The sequence below is a fragment of the Mustela erminea genome, chromosome 4, assembly GCF_009829155.1.
Source record: "Mustela erminea isolate mMusErm1 chromosome 4, mMusErm1.Pri, whole genome shotgun sequence".
In the NCBI taxonomy this organism is placed as follows: domain Eukaryota; kingdom Metazoa; phylum Chordata; class Mammalia; order Carnivora; family Mustelidae; genus Mustela; species Mustela erminea.
In genome coordinates this window covers 66,280,606-66,295,113 of record NC_045617.1, presented here as the reverse complement: position 1 = coordinate 66,295,113, position 14,508 = coordinate 66,280,606, and the positions used below count along the sequence as shown (strand labels likewise).

The 14,508-nt window shown below is 38.9% G+C and overlaps 1 protein-coding gene across 4 annotated transcripts in view; it reads left to right on the top strand.

Annotated features, from left to right (window-relative positions):
• MYB (MYB proto-oncogene, transcription factor) overlaps positions 1 to 14,155 on the top strand; it is a 32,589-nt gene extending 18,434 nt beyond the window's left edge. For 3 of the 4 annotated variants that reach the window (XM_032339446.1, XM_032339448.1, XM_032339447.1), the window contains 4 exons: positions 86 to 211; positions 1,415 to 1,525; positions 3,162 to 3,269; positions 13,842 to 14,155. In XM_032339446.1, coding sequence (XP_032195337.1) covers positions 86 to 211; positions 1,415 to 1,525; positions 3,162 to 3,269; positions 13,842 to 13,958 — 462 coding nt within the window. In that variant the 3' untranslated portion in view covers positions 13,959 to 14,155. The remainder of the gene's footprint in view (positions 1 to 85; positions 212 to 1,414; positions 1,526 to 3,161; positions 3,270 to 13,841) is intronic. The other variant, XM_032339445.1, reaches the window with a different exon arrangement.
• Positions 14,156 to 14,508: the final 353 nt, after the last annotated feature.

The window sequence follows — 14,508 nt, the reverse complement described above, 5'->3', positions numbered from 1 at the left end:
CTGGGCCAAGTTCCCAAGGTTAGCCGGTTGATTAGCACAGACAGAAATTGTCCTCTGACGCACACGTGCCCACTCTTCCTTTCAGCCTCAAACACCATCTCACCTAGTAGAAGACCTACAGGATGTGATCAAGCAGGAATCGGACGAACCTGGCATTGTTGCTGAATTTCAAGAAAATGGACCCCCTTTGCTGAAAAAGATCAAACAAGAGGTAAGCGCAAGATCCTTTGGAGGGAGTAAGATGGGACTCCTGCTGCCTCTGTTCCTTGTGGCAGCCTTATATATCTGGCATCAGGACTGGGGATCGACAGCACTTTTTGTACAAGATTTTTCTACAAGATGCAGCTAAGAGGTACTGTCAGACTGTAGTAGGCATGGGACCTCTCATCTGGGAGGCCAGGCCGCCTCTATCTACTTCGTGTTTGAACAGAAAATGTGTTAGGGAGGATTAAAAAAAGAGAGGAAAACATTTTACTGGACTTTGTCGGTTTGTTTTTTAAGTAGGCTTCATGCCTAGCATGGAGCCCAGTGCAGGGCTTGAACTCACGACCCTGAGATCAAGGGATGGATGCTCAGTCAACTGAGCCATGCAGGCACTTCTTTTCTGTACATTTTTATCACTGATACTCAAACACATAGATAATTAATACACATGAATTTTAATTTTCAGATGTCATGGAGAGTTGAAATTTAAATTAAAATAATAGTATCTAATAGTGTCTAGTATAAAAGAAAAAGACACTAACTTGCAAGGATCAAAGTTTTAGTTTTGGGGGAGCTGGGTGGCTCAGATCATTAAGCATCTGCCTTCAGCTCAGGTCATAGCCTCCAGGTCCCGGGATCAAGCCCTGAGTTAGGCTCCCAGCTTAGCAGGGAGTCTGCATCTCCCTCTCCTTCTGCCTCTCCCCATGCATGTACTCTCTCTCTCTCTCTCTCTCAAATTAATAAATAAAATCTTTTTAAAAAAGAAAAAGTTTTATCTTGGGTGGCAAGAAGTATTTCCAATAGGTGGATATAGTGCCTCTGGAATTTTTTTTTTCATATAACGATAAATGTTTGAGAGACTGACCAGAGATTGACTCATTGAGATAAGATTGACAAAGTTGTAAGAGATTTAAAGTGTACAGCAAGATGATATGATATACACATACATTGTGGAAGGATTCTCCCTCACTGAGTTAATGGGCACATCCAACACCTCACATGTTGACCTTTTGTTAAATTTTTTTTGTGAGAACGTTTAAGTTCTGCTCTCATAGCCCATTTCAATTATACAGTATAGTGCTACTGATTACAGTCAACATGATATACATTAAATCCTCAGATATTATTCATTTTATAGAAATTTACTCTCAAGGGTCAGTGTTCTGTGGGAAGTTCTAGAAACAACGAAGCACTTCCTGTTTGCTTTTAGGTGGAATCCCCAACAGATAAAGCAGGAAACTTCTTCTGCTCCAACCACTGGGAAGGGGAGAGCCTGAACACCCAGCTGTTCACACAGACATCGCCTGTGACAGACGTGCCAGTAAGTACTTGCCCATTTAGGAGATGTTGGTGCCCCACAAAATTCTCTGCATGGTGCGTGAGGCTCCTGTGGTTTTAGCACTATTTAATGCATCCTATTTCTAAATGTTCTCTGCTGTATGACTATTTTCTCATGATTACTAATGCTGAATATAGAAATTTTTGTATATGTATTGGAAATAGATTCTTTTCCATGCAGATTTTTTCATTACTTGTATTCTTATGATTTGAGAGTCCCTGCCACTTAAAAAATCTCCTGCGCCAAAATACATATTTCCATGAAAGCAGAACGTTAATTTTACATTTTCTTTTGAAGTGTTTGTCTTCTAAGGGTAGTATTTCCTCCTGTTTGGTTTTAGGTAGCATCTAGCATGAGGTCAGTCCGTGTCTATAGCAGACACCCTTTATTGTTCTTACTACTGCATGACTTTGCTTGCCACCATTTTTTTAAATAAACTTTATTTTTTAGAGCGGTTTTGGGTTCACAGCAAAGCTATGAAGCTGCCAAGATTTTCCACACACCCCCTCCCCGTGCCTGCATAGCCCTCCCCATTGCCGACACCCCCCACTAGAGTGGTACCTTTGTTACTACTGATGAACCAACATCATTGGTCCTTCCTCCCCCAAAGTCTATATTAGGGCTTATATTAGGGTTCACCTTTGGTGCTATACATTCGATGGGTTTGGACAAATTTATGACATGTATCCACCATTAGAATAGGATAGATACACAGTAGTTTCACTGTCCTAAAAATTCTCTGCGGTCTACCTATTTGTCCCTTCACCACCAACCTCTGGCCCTGCCAACCCCTGGCAACTGCTGATCTTTTGACTGTCTCTATAGTTTTGCTTTTTCCAGGACTTCCTATCATTAAAATCATACACGGTGTAGCCTTTTCAGACAGGCTTCTTTCCCTTAGTGATATGTACTTTGTTTCCTCCATTTCCTGTCATGGCTTAATGGCTCCTTTCTTCTTAGCACTCAGTTACCACCATCATTAAAGTTTGGAGTTTGCAAATGGTTGTCCTTTATGGAGAATCAGAGCTAATAATAATTGTTAATCTTTATTCAGTATGTACTAAGGGGTAAGTGCCATTCTAAGAGCTTCAGAGGTATCACCTCATTGAAGACTCCCAATAGCCTTGCAAAATTGGTAACATCATCTTTGCCATTATTCCAACTGGGAAACAGGCACAAGGAGGCTTACTTACTTGCTTAAGGTTTTATAGCCAATAAGTGGTGGTTCAGGATTAGAACTCAGAAAGTCTTGTTCTAGATTCCATGCTTTTAACCATTATACTGCACTGCCATTAATTTGTAGCTCTAAAATATTTTGGTACCAATATACAAAATAAAGAGTTCTCTAGCGCTAAGTAAATCTTGCCCACCTCCTGCCTAGAACTGTGTCAGACCCCAAAGCTTTTTGTTTTAGAAGTGTTTGCCACAGTGGGATTAGGATTGGGGCATAGCTAAGGTCTTCTCTAAACTCAGCAAGAAGAGAATTTCTGGCAGGTTCCCGCACTTGTTCCTGCTCATGTGTATCACTTCATATAATCTCCTCTCTACAGTGTCAAAATTGTGTCAGCTCTCATGTTTTCCAGGGTCATTTAAATTCCAAATTGTTCTTTCCCTTTAGAATATTCTCACAAGTTCCGTTTTAATGACGCCAGTATCAGAAGATGAAGACCATGTTCTCAAAGCATTTACAGTACCTAAAAACAGGTCCCTGGCGAGTCCCTTGCAGGTAATTACTGTTCCAACATTGGTGTCTTAAAAGCCATTCACCAAAACACTCATCTGGAGGGTTTTGGGGGGTTTTTATTTTAAGATGTTAGTTATAGAGGAGTGATGCCTTTTAACTCTTGATGTCTAAAAATCTAACATTCCTTATTGCCACTCACATGAGACACAGCACAAGCTTTTATTAGAGCAGGTTTTCAAAGTGTGATGAAGTGAAGCATTTCTTACTGTGATTGAGGGCAAGATCAGTGCTTACACGTGTCAATATCTTCCTCTTCTGCTCTTAAACATGTCATAAAAAGTTTATGGATACAGTTTTTTTTTTGTTTCCCAATTTTTACCTTTTATGCTTAATTAGTAAGCCATCAAAACTCAGGCACTATTTGGGTTTAAAATTAAGTTTGATATTAACTAGTTGGAAAATGATTACCATCTATTTGACTACCAGAATAAGAAAGTCAGCTGCCAGTGTTGTGTGGCTAAGCCGTAGTTGATGGTCTGCTCCTGGGTTTTAATATCAAAAGAGATTTCCCTTATAACCCTGAAGTAGGTGTATGTTGATGAAATACAGCAAATGCCAAATTAATCCTGAGCCAAATGTAAAAAAGAATGCAAATTTACTCCCCTAAAGTATTTAAAGCAGTTCCCAACATGAAGTAGCCCAGCATCCAGCCACCTGCAGAGCCCTCCCCTCCACGCCTCTGAGCTACCCTGAAGGAAACTTCACAAACCCTAAGATGTATAGAAAACCTAGAGACAGAAGTGGAAAGTGCTATTTGTACTGTGAATTAATGTAACCAGAATAAGTTGGTGTGCTTTGAGAACTTGTCTTTTTTTTTTTTTTTTTCCTCTTAAGGGCTTCCCCATCATTGTGGTAGGTGTTCTCCCCCCAAATTGTGAGAATCTTAAAACTTCCCCTTTTTACGGATTGGTGATATTTGGTATTATTTTTTAAGTAATACAAATACAGCTAGAAGGGCTGTAGGCACATTTTGCTTTGTAATCAGATTGTTTTCCTGTGGCCTCTATCTGATCCAACTGCTTTGGTGAGAGACTGATGGTTGACTGGAATATAGGATACAGAAGAGGGAAAGCCAGGGTGTGGGGGGCTTCTGGAGTGTTCCTGAGTCAGTCAGGCCTGTGTGTCACCAAGAACTGGGACAGGAAGAAGAGAACAAACTCCACTGAGGCCAAAGGGGGCCTAGAAAGCAGGTTAGAAGAATGTCAAGGCGAAGGCCAGCTCTTTCAAAATTTTACCTAGACTGATCCTGGCTCCAGAAAGGCAATGCATTCTTTGTTTTTCTTTCCATCTTCCTTCCAAAATACTTGGCCCTAGGTTTCCAGAGCCTAGAATTTGACCGTAGTTGTTAGTATAGTAAGCTAGAGTAAATCTTACATATATTTTATAACCTAGTCTGGGATTCAACCTATATTTACAGTAGTACAGAAAAAAGGCATTCTGAATTTCAGATAGTGAACATGTAAGTATATTTGAGGACAGTTATCATGATGTGAGTAACTGTCATTGGGTAAGTTGAAAACCCCAGGTTACTTTACTAAAATTGAATCCTAGCTCTTGGGCCTAACTGAATAGTGTTTGGCCAAAACCATTAGGGCTGAACATGGAACTGATATAAAAGATATGTTATATAAAACTGGCAAGTTGTCAGTATTATAAAAAAGTAAGTTGTCAGATTTTTTAATCTAACATGCTATTGTATTTTTAAAAAAATGATCAGTATGGAACTTTATCGTTAATGTATTTATATATTATTTAATGGAAATATTAGTTATCTTTGAGACTCAAAATTAAGTAGAGCCCTGTTTCATTAATCTATATTTTCTGCCATATAAAGGAGTCGTATTTGGTACTCTACAGATTCTAATATCTGTATAATGGGATTAAGCCATTCATATAGATCATGTAGTGAAGGCAGTATTTGTCAGTTCCTCTAAATGAAATAATTGAGATCCAGAAGTTAATTTTAGAGTCAATGTTTCTATCTGCACTATATGGTTTACTGATTCATATTGCTTAAATATATCTTAATAACCTGCTGTAATAGATAACTAATTCATTTTAAGAAATACTCATTAAATGAATGAATAGTACACACCAAGAATTTCCATTGTTTTGTGTCTTGGAGCTCTAGCTTCTGATACCATAGAAATAGGCGATTTCTAAAATGTTTTAAACTACTGTGATAAATATTGGGAAATTCATCAAATGAATCTCAATATTTAAGCATATATTGTTTCTATTTCATGTAGTCCCAATTCAACAATATTTGCATAGGTTCTTATGCAGTTTGGTAATTTTGTCTGTTTAGGACATAATACTTTATCATATATTTCCATTGATAATTCAGTTTGACTTAATTAGGCAGATTGCTTGTGAATAGCATTACTGAACAAATGCATTTCCTACATGGTCTGGCTTTTCAGCTTAAGAGTACTTTATATAACCTACAGCTTTTGTACTTAAAATAAATCACATATTGAATGGGATTTTAGCCAAATAGTCTTGATATTTTTATCATAGTGTTTTTAATTAAAACAACTAGATATGATTCCTTAAAAAGTTTAAAATTTTGATACTTCTAAAATATAAAATGTCTGCCACTTATATAGGGCAATTGATTGTCTATCCTATCCACCCAGTAGTCTAGGTAACTTAAACACAAGCACAGTTTATTGAAGACTACAGTAATTCTGTGTTCCCTCATTTCAGTTTTAATCATCCCTGGCTTAATTATGGCAATAACACGTTAGGCAGAGCAATTACTATTTTTGAGGCCAAACTACTGGACCTTTGTGGTTCTAGCTTCTAATGTACATAAGAAATGCACATGCTTATACACATTTGATATTCTAAAACTAGAAATGCAAGAAGCTGTGAGTTTGACATTTTATTATGACAAGTTTCAAACATACATAGAATTATAGAAAATATTCTGATTTAGATTTATTCTGATTTATTAACATTTTACCATATTTACTGCATCTATTTTTATCATGTGTTAAAATTCCAGACAATACAACATTTTTTCATTTATGTACTTCCAGATGTATCTCTAAAAATGTTTTTTTATATGACCTAATACCGCTGTCACACATTGTTATTTACGATAATTCCTTAATATTCTAATTCTGAGGCTCTATTTAAATTTCCCCCATTAATCCAAAAAAGATTCTTTTTATTTTTCTAATCAGAAATGAAAAAGTTTCACACAGTGCATTTTGTTGTTAAGTCTTTTAAATCTCTTTTAATCTCTAGACCAGTGTTGTCCAATAGAACTCCTGCAGTGATGGAAATGCCCAATATGCTGTTGTCCAGTTTGATAACCACTAGTCGTATGTGGCTAGAGCACTTGAAATGTGGCTAATGCCACTGAGGAACAGAATTTTCGATTTCATTTAATTTACACTGCTATAACTTAATAGTCATATTTCCTTGCTCTCTTCCTGGAATTAACCATTTCCCCCAAGAGCTCTGATCCTTTCAGTGGAAAAAGGTATGTAGAGACCAAAATCAGGGTGCTAAGTATGTCCATGTGTTATGTGGGTTGTCATTGAGAAGCAATGAATTTTAACAACTCAGAACTCCGAGTTACAATCCATAAACTATAATGCTTACATAGAGGCTATATTATCCATTGGGCACAAATAATGTTCTTTTTGTTTTTAAAATTATTTATGCTCAGCCTTCTTCCAAAAGGAATTTGTGGCAGCTGCACAATCTTATAATTGTTGAATTTCTTTTTTCTTTTTAAAGGTGCTTTAATTTTACATTGTACCAGTGAACAGGTACTCATAATAAAAATGTTCTGAGACATTTTTGATATTTGTGTCTCTTTCATGTAGCCCAGAATATGTGAGATCTTCATGTTAGACAATTATACCATGTTTTTCCCTCATTGTATGGGGGTAGATGATGGAGTCTAGAAGGTTATAAAACTATCTAATTTGGGGAAATAAAATTTGGCTTAGAAAGCTTGCAGTTTGGGACACACACATATGAATGCAAAGCTCCCTCCTCAACAAGGAGAAAAGAGCTACCTCTTTTCTTCAAAATGCTTTTAATTAGCTTTACATTTTGAAATAACTTTATTATGCTAATAAACATTACTTGAGGTAAACATTTTCAGTGGCAGATCCGAAACTGTACTTAAGTTATAAGCCTTCTGAACTTCTGTATTTTTCTCTTAAATTATAATTTCCCTTTATTCCTATTTAAAACCCAAGTGTAAAAGATATGTTCATATGCTGTTTTACTCACTCACTTTCCGCTTTTTTTCTAACCACAGAATGACAGCTTTAAATTTTAATTTCCTGACTTGGCTTGTCATGGCCTTTCTTTTGTAAAACAGTGAATTTAATTTAAGTGACTTTCTCGGGCCATTATTATTTAAACACATTTACACAGCATTGAGGACTCTTAAAATATTATTGCAAATAGATGAGACTCCCTTTTTCAGTTCCATGTGTTTTTGATTGCTCCTATCTTTATATGAATTGTTAATGATTTTTTTTAAAAACAGGGCAAATCCTTTTTGTATGATCAGCATTGCTGAAGAGCACGATAAACTAGCATGCAGACAACAGGAACCTGGGGTCTGGTCTAGACTCCACCATTTTCTGATTATGTGATCCTAATTCATTAACCTCTTCAGACCAAAATGCTCTTGTCTATAACTTGAGGACTCTTGTATGTCCTCCACTCATCATACAAGGTTGGTAGGACGATGAAATGGAGATAACATTGCTTTCAAAATGACAGCACAACTGCCCATGGACATTGGTGTTATCTATTATTAGGCAAAGGCTGTACACAGTCTCTGTCAGAAAGAGGCAAGGAGGCCTCCCCTATGGCCAGGGCTTCTTGCCCTGTGGTGTACTATTTCCTCTAGCACATTCTTTCTCATTCCCGGTTCCACTCTTGCAGAACTATGTCAGTGGGTCACCCAAAGAGAGAGCTGACTCAACTGATTCCTGAAATAAAGGTAGTCAGAGCTACCTTTGGTATGATGGAGATGAAACAACTGATTAATTGGTTTTCTCTATTTTTCTGCTTCTTGTGTTGGCATGTCAACAGACATGGAAAACAATCTGTCTACACACGACATAGGTCTTTCTAGGTATTTCTTAATGTACTGTGGTGTTGTTGACCTGCTCCTTTGGATACCTCTGTACTCATTTTGTTCTCGCTTGGGTCACTTTTTTCCACTTGCCGCAGCAAGTATTCACATAGTGTTGGTAGTACTTCAGTGACCTGCTTTCTATATATGTCTTAAAATAAGCAAGTTGGCCATATACAGCTTTTGGGTTGAACTAGAAAAGGCTGAATAAGGAGGGAAAAGGATATCAAGCTCAAATTCAGAATGCCCTGCCCCAGACATTACAAGACATGGATTTGTTTGTTTGTTTGTTTGTTCTTGTTCACCTTAGTAAACACTATGATGCTAACTCTTCCTTGGGCCAGCAAAGATAGAATTGCTTTGGAGCAATTTGGCACTTGTCTTAATCTTAATAGTCTGAACTAATATGTGACATCCTAGCCTATAAATGTTTGCAAAGTCTATGAACATGTAAGATGGAACAATACCCCTGAGACATGCAGGGAAAACTCCAAACTGGGGAAAATTATAATCACATTAGCAACAGTTAACTTGGCTTTGGGTGGGCAGTTGAGGCACAAGTGGATGGGGCAACTTCCAATCACTGCCTGAACCTTTAATTCCCTAACTTTTAAGGCTTTTTTCTATGAGAAGTTAAAAACCCTGAAGTTGGGGTCATTTCACTGTTTTGTGCAGACAATGGGAGGCCTTCATGCGTGGGAGAAGTTGACCACTGACCTTACCTTAGTGACATTTCATCGCTGGTCCATCCCTGACGTTCAAGATTCAACAGTTTTCAAGATTTTTACATTATGTCTTATAATTGATACATCTTTAAATGATGCCCTTTGGGGAAGGAATTTTTGACTTTTAGAATTTTAATCCAGAGCAAATCTTTTCTTCAGATGGGTTAAATAAAATAATCGGATAATTCTTGTTCTTACTTGTTAGGGCACCTATTTATTATTTAAAAACAGAACTAAAGAAAAACAGTACTGTCTCATGAGTTGCTTTGGTTTTTCAAAATCATTTTTTTATGACTGATGCAAATTTTTTATTAGAACTCTGAATTGGAATGCACGTAGCTTGCCAAGATTTTTGAACATCAGCTATTGTGTGACGTTTCAGTGTGAATATAATAATGTTCAACATGATGAAAAAACCTATATTCTAAAGGAAAACAAGAAGACAATCTAATTCTGACAGAAAACCACCTGTGGACATGGTCTTGTCTCATTTTATTTCTTCTGTTTTCCACAAAGGATCCAAGTATTTATTTCAAGTGCCTTAGCAGGATATCCCAGTTAAAGCTTTGACAGTCTGTTTACAGTTCACTTCTGCCCCGAGGACAATTAAAGGCCCATCACAGGATAAGCAAGGTGACTCTCTGGCAAGAGGAGGAGGATGTGTAGTAGGATTATTAATGTTGAAATGAATTAGCATTTGAGTGACAGGGCTGCATTAACACGAGAATTCATGTGCAGAAATCCATAATTCTAATCAATCCTGTAAAGGAAGCTAAAATTCAAGACGGAATCAAGGAGGCACAAAGGTATATATGACAGTAGTAAAAAATATTCTTCTAGCATGAAGACATTTAATCCCCCTTTGTCAAAACTCTTCTGTTTGCTTGAAAAGTTGGCCAAGGGCCACAGGGCTTCAAGGTAGGGAGAGGGAAGGAAGAGGTAAGGAGAGAGAAAGAAGCAAAAGAGGAGGCCATCATCATTTCAGCTGCTGGACCTGAGCACCTTTTCTCTTACCTGAGTACTGGTGCCTCTGCTCTTCCGTAACTCTCACCCTGTTGGTCTAGGTCTGCTCTAACCAGGTTTTTCATTCATTGTTGTAAGAAGTACTCACACCCACAGAAGAGGAGATGCCCGCTCATGGTGCCCACTGGCTTTTCTACACAGTGGCTACTGGGTTCTGGTGTTTGTCTGCACCAGGACAGTCATGTGTTCCAACCGTCTTGCCCTCCCCGGGCTTTGAGCTACAGGACTTATATGCCCTTGAGATGCTCCATTTTCTGGAATTCGATTTGTTTCTTGGAAAATTCTATTTTGACTTAGGAAAAACTGACTGTTTGAAAAGTTTCCTTAAAACACTAATTAAAAATATAGGGTACCTTTTTCATATTGATCTTGTTTTAAATATCTACTCCTGGAGAAAGAGCTAAACATGGATAAAGTGTTGAGCCATGTAGGAGAGCCAATTAGAACACAGTCGAATTTCAAGAAGATACATAATTTACATGTTTAGAAAAATTAAGTCTATGTTTATTGAAGCACAGCTAAGAAAAATTCTTTAAAAAAATTTTTTTAATTTAAATTCAATTAACTAACATATAATGGATTATTGATTTCAGAGGTGGAGGTCAGTGATTATTCAGTCTTATATACTGCCCATCACGTGTCCTCTTTAATGTTCATCACCCAGTTACCCCATCTCCCACAGACCCCTGCCCTCCAGCAACCTTCAGTTTATTTCCTATGATTAAGAGGCTCTTAGGGTTTGTTTCCCTCTCTGCTTTCATCTTTTATTTTTTCCTGTCTTCCCATACGATCCTCTATTTTGTTTCTTAAATTCCACCTACGAGTGAGATCTTATGATAATTATCTTTCTCTGATTGACTCATTTTGCTTAGTATAATACCCTCTTGTTCCATCCACATTGTTTGAAATGGCAAAATTTTTCTTTCTTTTTTTTTTTTGGATGGCTGAGCAGTATTAAGTAGAAAAATTCTTCACCAGAGAAAAATAGAAACATTTGTCCCTGTTTCTCACTTTTCTCTCCAATCTCACCTTCATTCCCCCTTCCCCTCCATCTGTTTGTATGGATTCTCTCAAAATAGGTATTTTGAGGTTTTGTATGTGTCTTATGTGATTTGGGATTTACATAAAAGATATTGGCATATGAAGGTATTTCCTTCTGTAGCCTCTTCACTCACTTGTTTTTAAGACCCATGCCCTTGGTTCTGAGCATTGCGTAATCCTTCATGCAGCCGTCCGCCATATTTCCCTCTTCAGTCTGGAGTAGTGACAGGTCACACCATGGCAGTGGCAACAGATTCTAACTCAGTCACTGAAACGGTAACATCAGCTTTTCTTAATTGGGCTTCATGCCTCAATTTGGTGTTTCAGCATGGCACTGAACAATTTAGCAACAACATGGAAACAACTGACTTAATTGAAATATGGAATTTGTACGGACAGATATACACCAGAGAAACGTGTGTTTAATCTGCTTGTTTGAACCTGGAGAACCATCATTTATTCAGAACTATTTCAAAGGAATACTGTAACTACTCTGGTGATTTTGTTTAGGAAAAGATTAAATGTGACCCAAGGCAGAAGTCAGCCCCAAACAAACACCTGTCATCCTTATGATACACAACTCCAGGAAAATATTATGATAATCCATCTCGCTATATAATATTTCAGGGTAGGTGCTGAGCTTCTGAGCCTTCAGAGCAAACGTGTGTAAACTTGGATGATGCCCTTTGCATTAGTGGTGAGACTGTGTGGCAGGTGGGGCAGAAGCCGGGAAACCAGCTTTGTGTCTGTGCAAGCTCCCAAGTTAGAAACATGGCACCGTAAGCCTTCTGTCACTGACACTTTGTTCCAGCCACTAGCCTAGGAAACCCCATCACTGTACAAACGCCAGTGATTCCTCTTTGCTACAAAGCCTGATGATTTTGACCTTCACTCTGCCCCCCACCCCACCATCTAAACACTTCTTCCTGCAATCCAAGACCTCACTGGTCTGAGCCTGCAATTTTCCACTGTTAAGGACACTAATGGCAGGGGCGTCCTACACTCCCAAGGGCCTAGACTCAGCCCAGCTTCACTACTTCTTAGCTGGTTAACCTTGGGGATGTTGCCCACATTCTTTCTTCCTATACCGTTGGCCGGTCTGCAAAACAGGGCCACCAATCCGCCCCTGTGCCTCTGGCAACCTGTGTCAGGATGACATGCGTGAGATTAAAGACGGAAAATGCTTGGAAGCATGGCTGGCGCATGGTGACCCTTGCTGAATGTTGTCACCAAATCTGTCTGATCTTCCTCTCTCGCAGTCCCTCCCATAAGCAGTGTACAAACTGCAGCTTCCTGGTTCTTTTGAGCTATTTTTCTACCCAGGGTACGTTCCTTTTTTCTCTCCTCCCCATCTTGTCCTTTCCCTGGCAGTGTCTCAGTGCACCATCCCCCCTTCACCTGGGCACAGCCCCACGAACCTCCCACGGTGCCTCTTACCCCACCTGGTTCCCATGCATTCACTTTGTCCTCTACAGGACCTTGGAGGCTCTAAAAAGGAGAGGCCTTTTTTGGCTTCTTCTTTTGTCCCATGGAAAAATCCCTCTTGGATGTCCATAGCGGGAAGAGTTGGGCTTTTACTAAACCACCGGTTTAGTTTTGAGCTCACAGACCCCAAATCTGCTTGTGTTTCTGTGTCTCCCTTTGCGGTGATGGCTAGAGAGCTCAGGCACAGGCTTGAGGCTGACACCTAAGCTGGCACACTGTATTTCATGACAAACGTTTTATGTACAAATATCACCCCATCGTCGTGTTATTTATTTTTTCCATATTTCCCCATGACCCTGCCTCGGCTACTGTTTAATCCCTGTTATCTTATATTTATTTTGTGAGCATCATAAATCCTTTCAGGAACTAAGTAGAGCAAAAAAGTACGTATTTCAGTTGGAAGCAATATGGAGGGAAGGCAGGGTCTCAGACTGTGCAGGAAACAAACCTGGGCCCGAAGCCACTCCGCTCCTCACCCTCGGAGCAGCTTTGGGCAGGTTATGTCCACTCTCTGAGTCTCCATTTCCTGCCAGTTTGAAGAGAGAAAGAACCTCCCCCTCAGGGTGCTTGTGCTGTGTCAGTGAGATCATGACTGTGATGTGTTGAACACCAGACCCGGATATTGATGCTGCCTAGTAGATCTTTCAGCGTGTCTAACCTGGACAACAGAGATTTCTAAATTAATTGATATTTCACTGATAATACAAAATACATACTATGTTTAGTAGTGAGTTGATTGCAGGACCTGTGGGAGCTTTTTCTCTCAGAGAACTGAAGCCCTCCCCCGTTTGCATAATGAGTAAACGCCCTGAGAGACATCTTAGGTATCTGGGAGGATTAGTCCCATTCCTGTCTCCCAACTTTGCAAAAATCACCCTAATCAACAAAAGGCGCTCAAGGGCCAAGATGCAACTGTAGCTTGTGATCTTCTCTGAAGTGGGGTTTCCTCTCTCTTAGCAATAAATGATTTCTGATCATTAATATCCCTTCAGAATGCTGGAGTCCTGTAAGTCAGATCTTATCTTACAAAGGCTCCCTGGTATCTCCTTTCGCTGTCTGAGGGTCAGAATTCCATCAGCTGTCCTTGCTGGGATTGGGAATCCTCTGGGGCTGAAGTATGGGTCTCCTGTCTAACCTCGCCATTGGCCTCTTTCCCCTCATTAGCCTTGTGGTGGCGCCTGGGAAGCTGCCTCATGTGGAAAGACGGAAGATCAGGTGACGGCTTCTGGTCAGGCTCGGAAGTATGTGAACGCCTTTTCAACCCGGACTCTGGTCATGTAAGACGTTTCTAGACAAGCATTATGGTTTTCAGAACACTTCAAGTTGACTTGGGATATGTCATTCCTTTACATGAGACTTTTCATGAATGGAAGAAGAGCCTATTTTTGTTGTGGTACAACAGTTGAGAGCAGCACCAAGTGCATTTAGGTGGATGAAATCTTCTGGGATTTCACCCCACAAAAAGGATTTTTAAAAAATAAATAAATAATAGTCTTACCTAAATTTTTAGGTAATGAATTGTAGTCAGTTTAATATCTTAATGCAGATTTTTTTAAAACATAAAGTGATTTATCTGTTTTTTAGAGGACCAATGGACCAGTATTTTTTTCCATGATGAGGTTTTTGAAATTTTACACACACACACACACACACACACACACACACACACAAAAGGTATTTCAATATATCACTTTTCTTAATCACTAAACACAATGCATTACTGTAAATGTTGGCTTAATACCATGGGATCTTTAAATCAAGATTGTAAATGCTCATTTATGGTTAATATCATTGGAGGTACATTTATTGTACTAAACCATTTTATGAGTTT